Source organism: Martes martes (assembly GCF_963455335.1).
Source record: "Martes martes genome assembly, chromosome: 1".
NCBI classification, from domain to species: Eukaryota; Metazoa; Chordata; class Mammalia; order Carnivora; family Mustelidae; genus Martes; species Martes martes.
This window is the reverse complement of record NC_137888.1, coordinates 66,451,056-66,468,416: the sequence shown is the minus strand read 5'-3', so window position 1 is coordinate 66,468,416 and position 17,361 is coordinate 66,451,056. Positions and strand designations below refer to the sequence as shown.

Genomic DNA, 17,361 nt, shown 5'->3' with positions numbered 1-17,361 from the left:
AAGAATTTAGTGACTCATCAGTTGCATACAACACACAGTGCTCATTACTCATTATAGTGTGCTCCTTAATGCCGATAATCCAGTTACCCCATACCCCCACTTCCTCTCCAGCAACCTTCAGTTTGTTTCCTATAGTTAAGAGTCCCTTATGGTTTGCCTCCCTCTCTGTTTTCATCTTATTTTATTTTTCCTTCTCTTCCCCTATGTTCATCTGTTTTATTTCTTAAATTCTACATATGAATGAAATCATATGGTATTTGTCTTTTTTGGACTTAATTTCCTTAGCATAATACCCTCTAGTTCCATCCATATTGTTGCAAATGGCAAGATTTCATTCCTTTTGGCTGAGTAATACTCCATTGTATATATATACCACATGCTTACCTATTCAACAATTGATGGATATATGGGCTCTTTCCAATATTTAAATCTGAATTTTGAATAAACAATAAATAGATTTTTTTTCCTTTTTTTTTTCTGTGTGTTCCACGTAGTATCTAGGATATACTGATACTAAAAATGTTCACTGTTTATCTGAAATTCAAATTTAAATGGGTATCCTGTGCTTTTATTTGCTGAATCTGTCAGCCTTCAACGTCATCTCTAGTTGGGTGCAATAGCCTCTTTACTGGTCTCCTGGCTTCTACCCTTCCCTTCCATCTCAAAATCCATCTTCAGCAAAGCCACCAAAGTGATCAATTTAAAAGTTAAGTCTGATCAAGTCTCCTTTCTACTCAAAACACTCTAATGAGCCCCCATTTAATTAGGAATAAAAGCCAAGTACCTTACAATTGCCTATATTGGCTATTATTCATCTAACTTCATCTCATACTACTCTCCCCATTACTTCCCACCTTGCTCCTGTTGTGCTAGGTACACTGACATCCTTATATGTGAGGCATTTTATTTTTTAAATTTAATTTATTTAAATCAAATTAATTAACATATAGTATACTTAGTTTCAGAGATAGAGTTCAGTGACCCATCAGTTGTAAATAAGACCCAGTGCTCATGTCATCATGTGCCCTCATTAATGCCCATTACCCAACTACCCCATCCTTCCACCTCCCTCCCCTTCAGCAACCCTCGGTTTGTTTCCTATGGTTAAGAGTAGCTTATGGTTTGTCTTCCTCTCTGATTTTGTCTTATTTTTTTCCCTCCCTTCCTCTATGCTCTTCTGTTTTGTTTCTTAAATTCCACATATGAGTGAAATCACATAATTGTTTGTTGCTGATTGCCTAATTTCACTTAGCATAAGACCCTCTTATGCTATAACATCCATCCATGTTGTTGCAAATGGCAAGATTTCATTTTTTGATGGCCGTATTTTATATATATATATACACACACACACACACACACACACACACACACATATATATATATATATAAATAAAGAAATGTGATATATATAGATACCTATCTATATATATCACATTTTCTTTATCCATTCATCTGTCAATGGATGTCTGGGCTCTTCCCATAATTGGGCTATTGTGGACAGTGTTGCTATAAACATTGGGGTGCAGGTGCTCCTTGGATCCCTTCATTTATATCTTTGAGGTGAATCCCTACCAGTGCAATTTTTGGGTCATACGGTAGCTCTATTTTCAACTTTCTGAGGAACCTCCATACTGTTTTCTACACTGACCATACCAGGTTGCATTCCCACCAATAGTGTAGAAGGGTTCCCCTTTCTCTGCATCTTTGCCAACATTTGTTGTTTCCTGACTTGTTAATGTTAGCCATTCTGACCAGTGTGAGTGGTATCTCATTGTATTTTTGACTTGTATTTCCCTGATGCTGAGTGATGTGGAGCATTTTTTCATGTGTCTGTTGGCCATTTGTTTATCTTCTTTGGAGAAATGTCTGTTCATGTCTCTGCCTATTTCTTGACTGGATTATTTGTTCTTCGGGTGTTGAGTTTGATAAGTTCTTTAAGATTTTGGGTACTAAACCTTTATCAGAAAAAAATTTTGCAAATATCTTCTCCCATTCTGTTAGTTGTCTTTTGGTTTTGTCAATTGTTTCCTTTGCTGTGCAAAAGATTTTTATCTTGATGAAGTCCCAATAGTTCATTTTTACCTTTGTTTTCCTTGCCTTTGGAGACACATCTAGCAAGAAATTGCTGTGGCCAAGGTCAAAGAAGTTGCTGCCTGTGTTCTCTAGGATTTTGATGGATTCATTGAGGTCTTTCATCCATTTTGAGTCTATTTTTGTGAATGGTGTAAGAGAATGGTCTAGTTTCATTCTTCTGCATGTGGCTGTCCAATTTTCCAACAAAATTTGTTGAAGAGACTGTCTTTTTTCCATTGGATATTCTTTCCTGCTTTGTTGAAGATTAGTTGACCATCACATTGAGCGTCCATTTTTGGGCTCCCTATTCTATTCCTTTGATTTATGTGTCTGTTTTTATGCCAGTACCATACCATCTTGATGATTAAAACTTTGTAATAGAGCTTGAAGTCTGGAATAGTGATGCCATACAGCTTTGGCTTTCCTTTTCAATAATCCTTTGGCTATTTGGGTTGTTTTCTAGTTGCATACAAATTTTAGGATTATTTGTTGCAGCTCTGTGGAAAATGTTAATGATATTTTGATAGGGACTGCACTGAATATAGATTACTCTGGGAAGCATAGACATTTTAACAATATTTGTTCTTCCAGTCCATGAGCATGGAGCGTTACATATGAGGCTCTTTAAAGCATTTGCTCTAGCTGTTCCTTCTGCCTGGAATGCCCTTCTACCAGACACATTTCAGCTAACTCCCTCATCTACCTTTTATTTAAATCTCACCTTCAAAGTATTAGTTAAAAGAAGAAAAAATATTATTTTTGCAATATCCTAGCAATCATGAGAGAAATCCTTTTTTTTTTTCTAACATGGTATTCTTGTAGTAGATAGTTAATGTGGTTTTCTTTTTGATTCTAAGAAAACAAGAAATTTCCTAAACATACTTTTTCAATTAGGTGATACCAAGCAAGTGGCCATGTTTCTGCCTTGCCATACATGTTCCTATTCTATTTAATGCCATGTTTTTAGTATCCTTCTGGAAAGAAGGTCCATGAATTTGTAATGAAGGATGAAAATATTGTGCTGTCTTCATGGATATTCAAATAAAGACCACTGTACCCATTGGTAGGCTGTAGGTCAATTGACTACAACTTAATAAAAGAGAAGAATAATTTTATTTGGCACAGTTTCAAAGTATTATATGATTAATATGTAAAATTATTTCAAAATTTGGTAGCAACACTTACTTGAGGCATGGGATACTGTCCTTTGTTCCTCCTTCACTAGCCACAGTGTTAGTGCTTCCGGAAAGACTCCTTGAAGAAGGAAGCTGGGATGAGGGATCTGGAAATGGAGGACTTGTTTCTGGTTCTGGGGTAATAATATCTTCAATATCATACTGAAGTCGTACCTCTAATGACTTAAAAAAAGTCAAGTTTTAATTTCATCTAAGTCATAATAAGTAATCACATTAAAGTTTCTGATAACTTTTTGGTAATTATTACTTTTTCACATTAATAAATTCAGTTTCAATTTATAGTAAAGTTGAGATATCCTAAATTGATTTAAGTAGTGAAATACATGGACCATTCATTGGCATTCACAAAAAATGTAAAATATTTCTTAATATTCAGATTTATAAGAAAAATACCTACTAGTTGAGATAAAGTTTTTATATACTAAATATTCCTTTAAAGGTATAAATTACAACTTCATATATAATGAAATGAGAAATTGGTCATGGTTATTCCAGTGAAAGAAAATAAATTGAATATGTTTACACATACACAACACACAAATTGTTATTTGTACAAGACTTTTAGTTTAAAAAAATTCTATTTTGACTTTGAATTTAGTAAATGCTTTCCAAAATAAATTCTAATTTTTGTTTCATTAGCTTAGCTCAATTTCACTAGCTTGGTTAGAATTGCTTAGTTTAAAAATATATGATAAATGTATTGAAATAAGAAGATCCAAAACCTTTTTTAATGTAAAAATGTTTATAAATTAAGTACTTCATGACTACATTCAAAGCTTTAATTAAAATCAATTTTATAATAAACATTTACTTTACAGTGTAAAAATCAGCATTTTTAAAAATTCAATTAATTACCATACAGCGTATTAGTTTCACAGGAGGAGTTCAGTGATTCATCAGTCTTATATAACACCCAGAGTTCATTACATCATCATATCTTAATGTCCATTGCCTATTTTCCCTATCTTTCCTTCTCCTCCCCTCCTTGAGCAACCCTGTTCATTTCCTATGGTTAAGAGTCTCTTATGGTTTGTCTCTTTCTCTGATTTCATCGTTTTATTCCCCCCCTTCTCCTGTTCTCCTCTGTTTTAAATTCTCCTCTGTTTTAAATTCCACATATAAGTGAAATCATATGATTAAAAAAAATCAGCATTTTTGAGGCTGAAAACAAATGCCATTATGGGGTGGTAATACAGTAATATCAAAATGGCTGTCATAGTTATCTTAAAAACTTAAAAAAAAAACCTCTAGTGACTGTAACAATTGCCAGTTATTGAGTGCTAACTATACCAAAACACTATATTAATGATTTCATAGAATCCTCATAAGAACCCTATGAAATTGGCCATTATTTGCAATTTATTATTACTATTTTTCCATTTTATTTATACAGAAAATTATATGAGTGTATGAAACTTGTTCTTACCCAGTTCTTACCCAGACTCTACCACTGACTACTGAAACTTCATGACTTGCTCAGAGTCATGTAGCTATTCACTGGCAAAGCCAGAATTAAAAAATATGCTTATCTGACTCCAAAGGCTGGGTGGGATTTTAACTCAAATACTTTAACAGGGAAGTCCTTAAATTTACTGTTGAGGAAAAAACAGTTATAGACAGGCCTTTAGTAGATGTTAATTTTTATTTTCTGATAAAATGGTAAAATGGACTCAGTAGGGAAGACCAATTACCTATAGATGCCTTAATTTAGATTTAATTTATCCTATGAGAGAATAAATGAATAATTAAATTGCTTGATTAGTTTAAAATTTAGATAAAGTAGCCCATAATTATTTCTATCCTATAAAAATGTTGCTATCTAGAAAATTATTAAAAATAATCTTATTGTAGTTGAGAAATGATCACTTGTGGCAATTGATAAGAGAAAAAACTTTAATAAAGGTACACAACAAAGCCTTCATTAATTTGATATTTATACATAAAGCAATAAATGACTGTATAAATTCTATATACACATAATCCATTCTATTTAATAATAGAACATTTTGGTAGAGAAATTTTTTTTTCATTATAAGTCAAAATATTTTTAAATATGTTATACTAGGTAACAAGAAGAATTCAAAATCCTATGAATTGGATTTCTGGCCAAATACAATAGTCCTGAAGGCTTAAATACCATACCAAACACTAGACAAAATCTGTTAAGTACTTTCTTTTAGTAACTCTAGCTGTAAACATTAAATTTTAAATAACTTACCACTATTTCTGTTGTTATTTCATGTCTGCTGAATTTATAAATTATGACATATGCAGAGACTCCTGAAACACAGAATACTCTGCTCTCTGGACACCAGTAAATCATCTGAATGGCATATGGATCTTCCTCTACAATTTCACATGTCGGTTTTCCTTCTCCTACCTTCTGTTTTTCAAACACTTTTGACGTTTTTAGCTTGTACAGCATCTGCAGAGTTACTATAAGATATTGAAGCACAGTTATCTTCTAATTTGAACTTAATTCTTAGATATTGTTGAAGTATTTTTCAATATATTTGTTAAAGAACTAAAATAAAATCCAAGTAGACAAAATAAATTATATTTTAATTTTTAGTAAGCATTCATCATTACATTTTATCATTACAATTTATCTGGATGGAAATTCTAGAGGAAAAAATATATTTATTGCACATATACTATATACCAAAGAATATCTAGGTCCTTTGTATGCATTGTCTCATGTGATCCTCAGAAAAATCCCACGAAGTGAGTATTTTTATCCTCATTTATTGACGAAAACACTGAGGCTCAGAAAGTTTATAATGGAAATACTGAATTAATTCTCTCTATAATTTCTCCCTTTGCTACATGAAAAAGTGAAGCTATTCTTAGAGAGTTTACTCTTCTTCTCAACAAATTTCTAGATAACCATTAAGATGAGAAATATTTGTAATTTACTAACTAGTAATATTGAGAGTCCAGTAATCTATAATTATTTTAGAATCTTTTCCAAGTTAAATCTAATTAAAAGTTAATTAAATCTAATTAAAAATCCTTAGAAAAGGATTAGTTATAATTTTTTAAAACTCTGCAGTAATGAATTGTTTTCAGGAATATTGATTTTGGGGGATTTTTTTTTACATTATAGACCCTGATGATAACTCTCTTATAAAAAAAGATCTGATTCTACAAAAGATCCTTAAGAGAATCTCTAAAAATCTGGGAATTGCTGTCAAAAATGCATAATCTGAAGATAATCTTGAGAAACATCAGTCAAAGAGAAATTGAGGATTCTACAAAAATAACTGGCCCAAGTCCTCAGAAATATCAATTTCATGAAATAAAGATTCATAAACAATTCCAAGTTGAGGAAAACTCAAAAGATGATAAATGCAGTAAATAATCCTCAATTTTCTTTTATTATAGAAGATATTATTGGGACAACTGGTGAAAACTGAGAAAGGCCTGGAGGTTAGTTAATAGTATTACATCTATTAATCTCCTGATTTTGATAACTATAATTTGACTATGAAAAAAAAATGTCTTGTTTGTAGGAAATATACAATGAAGTATTTTAGGGCCATGTAGTGTAAGAAGATCATCACTTCAACTCACAAATGGTTACAAAAGCTATACATATAGGTGAATATATGGAGAAGAGGGTGAGGGAGGAAGGTGGAAGAACAAATGTAGTATACACTGACATTTGGGGAACATGGCTAAAAGCTATAGAACACTTCATGATATTTTTCTGCAATTATTTTCTAAGTCTAAAATTATGTCAAACTGAAACATCTTGCAAATGGTTAAGGCATTAATTATACTAGGTGCTATAGCCTGCCCTCTAGGTCAGATGGGGTATCACTCCCATGATTACTTTTTGTGACAATAACAATGGTAAAAGGATATTGCTGACATAATTAAGGCTCCTAATTAGTTGACTTTGAGTTAATCAGCAGAGGTTATCCTTAACTGGGCTGACATAATCATAATTAAAAGAGAGACTGATGCCCTCCCTGAGGTTAGAGTGACACTCCCTTGCCAGCCTTGAAGAAACAAGTTGCCATGAGTTAAAATGCTGTTAAGAAAATCTCAGCTACCTGAGACTGAATGAGGACACTAAGTTTTAGATGAAACTGCAGCCCTAGCCAACACCTTTACTGCAATCTCAGGAAACCCTAAGTGAAGAACCCAGCTAAACTGTACCCAGATTTTTGACACACAGAAACTGTGAGATAATATATAAGTACTGTTTTAAGCTGCTCAATTGTAGTAATTTATTACTCAGCAAAGAAAACAAATACACATAGTAACAAACTCAGTTATTCAAATTTGGTATAACCTTACTTCTGTACTGGACAGTATTCCTCAAAATTGTCAGAATAAATGATTTTTCTTCAATGACATCCACTAAATTGGAAATGAGTCCTTAAAATTGATTACAGTAAAAATATTAAACATGCTGCAAACCTTTACAATATATGTTCTAAATATGATAAAATATTTAAAAATTAACTTCTTAAAATATTATGCATGATCAAGGGTGTCATATACTCTAATCATTAGGATGTTAAAGTGTCTTCTCACATTATAGAAGCTAAGGAGTGATTTTGAGGTGTTGGGAAAGGAACAATAATATCACTATAAAATTATGTTCTTGGAACAAAGTCAGATTTACATGAAAAAACTCATCCAGAGAAAATCTTTTGTCCTTTGGAATTTCTCCCTGAGTCATTGCTCTCTATTGTGTGAGTTCAAAAAGGTGCCTCAAAATTCATGGTTTTACATATTTTAATCATTTTCTCTTGCTGTTGGTTTGCTCCACTGCTGAAAGAGTCTAGCTTGCAGGCCAAAAGTGTCACCAATATTCAACCTTCTTCCATTTGCTTTTGTGTTTATCAAGGTCTTCCGCAGAAACTGTTTACCTTTACAACTTCAACTATTACTTTTATGCTGCTTCTATATTCTGTCCATTCTTGATCATTTTTCCTACCACCTAGATGCTTGGATTTTGTGGTGTAATTACAAAATTCAAACCTTTAGCACTATCTTGTATTTCTTATTTCCAAAAGATTTATCTATAGCTTGCTGGTTACTCATCCGCAGAAACTGAGTCATTGCTCACTTATTCTTCTCCTCCTATTCCTGACTACTAAAATCTTAACTATCTTCCAAAACTCACATTAAATACTACCCCATCAAAACACCCTTTCTGGATCTACCTGGTTGAAACAAATCTCAAATTTCTGGTAACAAACAGAGTTTAAGTTATGTTACATTAAGATTTCTTATCGAACTGTTTGCCTACTATTCATATATGTGCATTTCTTTATCTGATTTAGTAAATATAAGTTTTATAAAGGGTGTACATGGAAATAATCAAGTCTAAAATATCTTTGCATGCCCTTCAATATTGAGAAGACTACCTTATTCCTTAAATTATACAATTTTCAAACATCTTAAAAGACATTTTACATTTATCAAATCATTTCTTTTGATTCATACGAGGCTTGGTAGACAAGCTGAAAAGTGGACTGGTGCAAGAGCAGAACTCCAGAACAAGAGCTGGAGGTAAAGGAAATTCCTTTAACAGAGTTAATATGACAAAGTTTGGTACTTTTTCAACATACCTTCCCTTTTGTAAATATAATGGGTTACTGACAGTGAATTCAGTCCTGTTTATATTATAAAGGAAAAGTATACTAGAGATAGTACTTTAAACTGATCTAACATAAGAAATGGATTTCTATAACATAGCCACATATGCATGCTAAAAATGTATCTGAAATATTGATTGTCCAAACTAAAAAGTGGTGAATGGCTCTGAGTAAATATTAACCAAGTGTTTTCTGTTATAGAACAAGAGACTTAAAACTTACTTGCAGAAGCATCCCAAAATTTTATTGATCCATCTGCATGACTAGATAAAAAATATATTAGCATTAATTAAAGTAAATCTAAAAAACCATAATCTTCCTAAATGTACAAAAACTTGAATTATTGCTGAAATGTGATTCAAAACCCCATTCCAGTGAGAACTAATGTATGTTAAACCATTCCCAAGCTCATAGCCATGGTTTACTTTTTAAACAATGCACTAAAATCTAGATTTAAAAAAGAACAAAAGATATTACTGTAAGAAGATTTTATGTGTAATAGAGAGAACAATGAAAACTGGCTTGAATGAGCAATATATTTTTATAGAAAATTGTTTACTCTCAATAAAAAATACATGACTTAATTTTGATTACATTAAAATAATTTTGAAGTTAATATCATAGTGAAACTAAAGTTTCAAAATATAAAAAGCAAATCCTTAAACCTATCTAGAGTTGTATCATTATTTGGCAATAACATAATGGAAATTCTATAATAATTCATCTAGAAATAAAAAGGATAGAATAATTACAACATTTTATGAGGTCAGCTTCATACTGACACCAATACCAAAAAAGAAAATTATAAAACCTTATTCCTCAAGCACAGGTATAAAAGTTGTCCAAAAAATGTTAGCAAATCAAATAAAAAACATAAGATAATACATCATGACTGAGTTGCAGTTCATCCTAGGAATGCAAGAGTAGTTAAACATTAAAAAAAATAAATCACCATATTGTATTTCATGATACTGACCATTAAAGAAGAAAAACCATATGATCATCTCAATAAAAACAAAAAAAATTAGTTTTTACTTTTTGGCTGTTGTCAATAATGCTTCCTTGAACATTCATGTACAAGTTTTGTGTATACCTAAAAGTGGAAGTGCTTGGTTATATGATAATTGTTTAGCTTTTTGAGAAACTGTCAAACCATTTTCTGTATCAGCTGCATCATTTTACATTTCCACTAGCAATGTATGTAGTTCCAATTAATCTATATCCTTGTCAACACTTGTTTTCCTCTTTAAAAAAATTTTAGCCATCCCAGTGGGTATGGAGTAGTACACATGATTGTGGCTTTGATTTTCACTTCCCCAATGACTAATGATGTTAAGCATGTTTTCATATGATTGTTACCCATTTTGTAGGCTTTTTTGAAAACAAGTCCTTTGCTCACTTAAAAAAATGTTTGCTTTTTATTTTTGAGTTCGAAGAATTATTTTATATTCTGAATGCTAAACCCTATCAAATATGACTTGAAAATTTTCTCCAACTCAGTGTTGTCTTTTCACCTGATGATGAAGGCCATTTTATCTACTTTTTTCTTTCATTATTTATGCTTTTGGTGTAACATCTCAGAAACCTTTGTCATAATCAAGGTCATGAGAAATTACTCTTTTGTTTTCTCTTTGAATTATGTAGCTTTAGTTGTTAATTCAAGTCTTTCATCATATTTCAGTTAATTTTTGTGTAGGGTATGAGGTAGTAGTCTAACTTAATTTTTTTGTTTCAAGTTTTTACTTATATTCTAGTTAACATAGAGCACAATATTAGTTTCAGAAGTAGATTTTAGTGATTCATCACTTACATATAAAATCCAGTACCCCCCTTAATACCTATCATCCATCAAGCCCATCCCTGCCCCCACTTTCACTCCAGCAACTCTCAGTTTATTCTCTATAGTTAAAAGTCTCTTATGGTTTGTTTCCCTTTCATTTTTTTCCCCTTTCCCTATGTTCATCTGTTTTGTTTCTTAAATTCCACATATGAGTGAAATCATATGGTTTTTGTCTTTTTCTGACTTCTGTCACTTAGCATAATATACTCTTGCTCCAACCACATTGATGCAAATGGCAAGATTTCTTTCTTTTTTTATGGCTGAGTAATATTTCATAACGTGTGTGTGTGTGTGTGTGTGTGTACACACACATACATACATACATACATACCAGTTTCTTTATTCATTCATCAGTGAATGGACATTTGGGCTCTTTCCATAATTTGGCCATTGTTGGTAATGCTGGTATAATCAGTATTTTTGTATCCTTTGGGTAAATAGTGCAATTGCTGGGTCTTAGGATAGTTCTATTTTTAACTTTTTTGAGGACTTTCCACACTGTTTTCCACAGCGGCTGTACCAGTTTTCATTCCCACCAACAGCGTAAGAGCAATCCCCTATTGTTACATCCTCACCAATATCTGATGTTTCCTGTGTTAATTTTAGCCATCGGAAAGTTGTGAGGTGGTACCTCATTGTTGTTTTGATTTGCATTTCCTTGATGAGGAGAGAGGTTGAACATCTTTTCCTCTGTTAGCCATCTGGATGTTGTCTTTGGAAAAATGTCTATTCATGTCTTCTGTCAATTTCTTAACTGGATCATTTGGGTTTTTTTGGGTATTGAGTGTGGTAAATTCTTTACAGATTTGGGGGAGGGAGGGTCTAGCTTTATTCTTGTATATGTGGATATCCAGTTCTCCTAACATTTGTTGATGAGATTATCCTTTCTCCCATTAAATGGTCCTAGCAGTCTCATAAAAAATCAGACATAGATGTATGATTTTATTTCTAGAATCCCAACTATATTTCATTAAATTATATCTCTAATCTTATGACCACAGAGTCTTGATCACTTTAGCTATGGAAGAAATTTTACAATTGGGAAGTGAGTCCTTCAACTTTGTTCTTTTTCAAGATTATTTTGACTATTTGGGGCTACTCGCAATTTCATCAATTTTAGGATAACCCTATTCATTTCTGCAAAAAGGCCATTTGGTTTTTTGATAAGGACAGTAGTGAATCTCTACATCACTTTGGATATTGCCATCTTAACAATATTAAGTGTTACATTCATAAACATGGGATATAATTCCATTTATTTTTATGTTTTAAATTTCTTTCAGCCATGTTTTATAGTTTCTAGTGTATAAACCCTTCATCTCCTTGAATAAATTTGTTTCTAAGTATTTTATGTTACTTTTTGATGCTCTTATAAATAGAATTGCTTTCTTAATTTCCTTTGTGAATTGTTCATTGTTAGTATAGAATAACACACTAATACATATTTAAGATTATGATATTGGCAAATAGAGCTAATGTTCTTTCTTTCCACAATAGATGCTTTTTATTGTTCTTGTCTCACTCTTGTGGATAGAAATTCCAGTACAATAAGAAATATAAGTAGCAAAAGCCAGGATTATTGTCTTGTTCCTGATTTCAGAGGAAAAGCTTTCAGCTTTTTACCATCAAATATGATGTTATCTATGGGTTTTGCGAAATGCCTTTTACCATATTAAGGAAGTTCCACTCTAGGTTAAGGAAGTTCTTCAGTTATCTGAATGTTGCTGCTGTGGTGGTGTTAAATCATAAAAGGGGCATCTGTCCAACGCTTTTTCTGCAAGAGTTTACCATGTTTTTCCTTTCTATAGATGTGGGTATTATGTTAATTTGTGTATGTTGAAACACTTCTTGTGTTTCTAGGATAAATCTCACTTAATCATGGTTTTTAATTATCACAATAATATGCTACTGGATTCCATTTGCTAGTATTTCATTGAATACCCTTGCATCTATATTCATAAGGAATATTTTTGCATGGTTTCTTATGATGTCTTTGTCTGGTTTTGGTGTTAGGGTAATGCTGGCCCCATAGAACAAGTTAAAATGTGTTCCTCTCTATTTTTTGGAAATTTCTGAGAAGTACTTGGTGTCAATTCCTTAAATGATTGGTAAAATTCATCATAAAGCCATGTGATCCTGGCCTTTTCTTTGATGGGAGGTTTGATTACTGATTCAATCTCTTGTTATAAAGTTGTTCAGATTACGTATTTCTTTTTTTTTTTTTTTTTAAGATTTTATTTATTTATTTGACAGACAGACATCACAAGTAGGCAGAGAGGCAGGCAGAGAGAGAGGAGGAAGCAGGCTCCCTGTCGAGCAGAGAGCCCGATGCGGGACTCGATCCCAGGACCCCGGGATCATGACCCGAGCCGAAAGCAGAGGCTTTAACCCACTGAGCCACCCAGGTTCCCCAGATTACCTATTTCTTTTTGAGTCAGTTTTGGTAGTTTGTTTCTCAGAATTTATCCATTTCATCTAGGTTATTTACTTTGTTGGCATACAATTGTTTATAATATTCTTTTATAACCCCTTTTTACTTAAGTAAGGTAGAAAGTATCATACTCACTTTTAATTCTGATTTTAATAATTTGAGTGTTATTTTTTTCTGAGTTACTATAGTTACTCAGTCAATTCTGTCCATATTTTCAAAAAGCCAACTTTTGGTTTTATTGAGTTCCTTTATTGCCTTTCTGACCTGTTTTTATTTATCTGTGCTTGAATTTTTGTTATTCCTTATGTCTGCTAGCTTTAGGTTCTCCCCCCGCCGCACCCCCTAGTTCTTTGGATGTAAAGATAGGTTATTGATTTGAGAACTTTTTCCTTCATTTAATGTAGGCAGTATAGTTGTAAATTTCCCTCTGGGTACTGGTTTTGCTACATTACATTTTTTTTTTTTTAATTCATCTCAAAGTGTTTTCCAATTTCCCTTGGGATTTCTACTTTGGTCTAATGTTTAAGAGCATGTTGCTTAATCCACATATTTGTGATTTTTCCCATTTTCTTTCAGTTATTACCTACAAGTTTCATTATATTTTGGTTGGAGAAGAAACGGTATCGTTTCAGTCTTCCTACATTATTGAGACTTGTTTTGTGGCCTAACAACTGCTCTGTCCTGGAGAATGTTACATGTACCTTTAATTATGTGTGTTCTCTGTTTCTGTTATTGTTGTGTTGAGTGCTCTATATATTGTCTCTTAGGTTAATTTATAATGCTGTTCAAATCCTCTGTTTCCTTAGTGATATTCTATCTAGTTTTTCCATCAGTTACTGAAACTATTATTGTAAAACTATTTCCTACTTTAATTCTGTCCATCTTTTGCTTCATGTATCTTGGAGTTTTATTACTGTATATATATGTTTATAATATGCCCTACCCATATAATATGCATTTGATCCTTGTATCAATATATAATCTCTTCTTTGTTCCTTGTAACAATTTTAGACTTAAAATGTATTTTGTCTAAAATTAGTATGTCTACAAAAAATACAGGAATAAAAAAATTAAATTAGTAAAGCCACTCTCTGCCTTTCTTTAATTTACTGTTTGCATGGAACATCTTTTTTCCATCTTTTCATTTTCAACATATTTTTATCTTTGCAATTAAAGTGTGTCTCCTGTAGAAAGCACACAGTTAGATCATGTATTCTTACCCATTCTGTCAATCTCTGCCTTATAATTAGTGTAATTCATTTAATTTAATGGAAGTATTGATAAGGGAGGACTTCTGCCATCTTGCTATATATTTTCTATGTAACTCCAAGACTGCCTTCTTTCATACTTGATTTAAAAAAGTACCATTTTGCTTCCTTTCTTGTTTCTTATTTATTTTTCTGTATATATTTTAGTTGTTTCTTTAGTGGTTACCTGGGCATTAAAATTAGCCTCTTAAATTTATAACAAACTAATTTGAATTAATAGTAACTAGCTTCAGTACCAAAACTCTATTGCTCTTTGTTATCTATAGCTGTTGCTATATAACCCAACTATGTTGTTATTGTCACAACTTCTTTATGTGTTTTGCCCATTACCACCATGGATTTATAATTATGCTTTTATGTATATAGAAAAAAAGAGCAGTTAAAAACAAAAATAAAATAATGTTGGCTTTTATATTTACCTATGTACTTACCTCTACTGGTGGTCTTTATTGTCTCATATGGCTTCAAGTTACTGTCTAATGTGTTTTCATTTCAACTTGAAGAACTCCAATTAGCATTTCTCATAAGGCAGATCTACTAGAAATAATTTCCTCAGCTTTTGTTTATCTGAGAATGTTTTGACTTCTCCTTCAGTTTTGAAAAATAGTTTTGGTGGATATAAAGTTGTTGGTCAAGAGATTTTTTCTTTCAGAACTTTAAATACATCATGCTACCATCTCGGTCTTCATGGTTTCTAATGAGAAATTACCTTAATCTTATTGAGGATCCCTTGTACTTGACAAATTGTTTCTGTATCAGTGCTTTCAACATCCCTTCTTTGGATCTGCTCAGTCTTTGTCTTTCAACAATTTGATTATAATGCTTCAGTGTGGATCTCTTTGAGTTTATCCTACTCAGATTTTACTGAAATTTATATATATATATATATATATGTTAATTTTTTGTCAAATTGGGGAATTTTACAGCCATTATTTCTTCAAATATTCTTTATGTTCTTTACCTCATCTCTGAGACATCCATTATGTGTATTTTGTTAAAGTTAATGATGTCCCACAAGTCTCCTAGATACTGTTAATATTTTTCATTCTGTTTTTCTTTTTGATCTGCAGATGGAATCATTTCCATTGACCTATCTTCAAATTCACTTGTTCTTTTTTCTGTCTGCTCAAATCTGAGGCTGAATTCCTCTCATAAGTTTTTCATTTCTGTTATTGTACTTTTCAGTACCAGAATTTCTATTTTCTCTTTCTTTCTTTCTTTTTTTTTTTTTAAACAAATCTTCTCTCTTTATTAATACTCTCCATTTGGTGAGACTTCATTCTTCTGGTTACCTTCAATTTTTGTTCATGGTTTCTTTTAGCTCTTTAAGCATATTTAAGAGAGTTGATTTAAAGTCTTTGTAAGTAAAATGCCTTGGCTTCCTCAGGGAAAGTTTCAACTAAATTATTTTTTTCCCTTCTGAATGGGCCATGATTTCTTGTTTCTTTATATGCTTTGTATTTTATTGTTGAAAACTTGACTTTTGAGTATAATGAGGAGACTGAAAATTATGTTCTCCCCCTTCCCAAGTTCTTCTGCTGATGCTTATTGTAAGTTTTTGTTGTTAGTGTAGAAAAGTCACTATACTATGTGACTTTTTAGAAAAAGTCATTTGACGGCAATTTCATTAAATGACTATAGCCAAACAATAACAGCAATGATAATAATGACAACAATAATAAACCACCTCCTTGTCTTAGCAAGATGATTCTGTGTTAGGAAACTGCTGCAATCCAAGGCAGGTTATTTCCAGCTCTTCATTAGCCTTCACTTCTGGTTTTCATGGTGTCTAAAGTTCATCTAGAGGGGAAATCTTGGGACGCCTGGGTGGCTCAGTTGGTTAAGCCGCTGCCTTCGGCTCAGGTCATGATCCCAGGGTCCTGGGATCGAGTCCCACATTGGGCTCCTTGCTCAGCAGGGAGCCTGCTTCTCTCACTGCCTCTGCCTGCCTCTCTGCTTGCTTGTGTGTACTCTCTCTCTGACAGATAAATAGAGGGGAAATCTTTGAAACTTCTCAGGTATTTTCTTAGCATGTATCCAGCTGTAGGCATGCATGTGGATATCTAGATTTTGCAGTATAAGTGGGACCTTTACAAAGCCTTTTTTTCCCTCATGTATTTTCTTATACAGCCTATTCTTTCCAAGAGTACAAACTAACTATTTTTTGCCCCTGTTCTTATACCCTGCCCCAGGTACATCTGCTTTTAATTACTCAGACAAATGCCTCCCAGGAAGCCACTTTTGCCCTGGAAAAGCTCTGAGGCAGGGAAAACAAAGGTAAACCCTTGAGCTGATCCTTCAAGGAGGCACCAAACAGGTAAAAACAAAGGGCAAGTACAACTACAATTCTTTGAGAATAAAGTCTGTATTTATTACTCTTTCTGGCACCAGAAACTATATAAGAGGAATGCAGCCTGCTATCTTCATGGCCACCACTGAGGTAGGAGGTGGTAGACTGTAAATGGGTAAGGTAAGATACCATATGCTCTTGCAAAAATTCAGCAGCTTTTTAAAAAAATGAGGTATAGTTGATATTTAATATTATATTAGTTTCAGGTGTACCACATAATTAGGTGTTTGTACATTTTGTAAAATAATCACCAGAAGTTTAGTTAATATCCATCACCATACATGTTAAAAATTTTTTTTTCTTGTGGTGAAAACTTTGAAGATCTACTCTTCTAACAAATTCCAAATATACAATACAGTATTAGATAGTCATCATGCTGTACATTACATCCCCATGACTTATTTGTTTTATAGCAACTTCTTTTTTCATTAAGCATTCTCCTGGTTGTTATAAATTTTCTGTTAGATTCTAGAGTTCAGAAAAAAATTATTCTGTTTTTGTCAGCTTAATAATCATTTAGTGGAGAAATCAGTCCTACTCTGATATTTTCAGTAATATAACTTCCTGATATTTTGAAGTAATTTT

The 17,361-nt window shown here is 32.4% G+C and overlaps 1 protein-coding gene across 1 annotated transcript in view; it reads right to left on the bottom strand.

Moving 5' to 3' along the window:
- STXBP5L (syntaxin binding protein 5L) overlaps window positions 1-17,361 on the bottom strand; it is a 408,526-nt gene that overhangs the window by 110,286 nt on the left and 280,879 nt on the right. The window contains exons 15-17 of the mRNA XM_080822438.1: window positions 9,110-9,150; window positions 5,491-5,708; window positions 3,262-3,434 (exon numbers count right to left, since the gene is read on the bottom strand). Coding sequence (XP_080678564.1) covers window positions 3,262-3,434; window positions 5,491-5,708; window positions 9,110-9,150 — 432 coding nt within the window. The remainder of the gene's footprint in view (window positions 1-3,261; window positions 3,435-5,490; window positions 5,709-9,109; window positions 9,151-17,361) is intronic.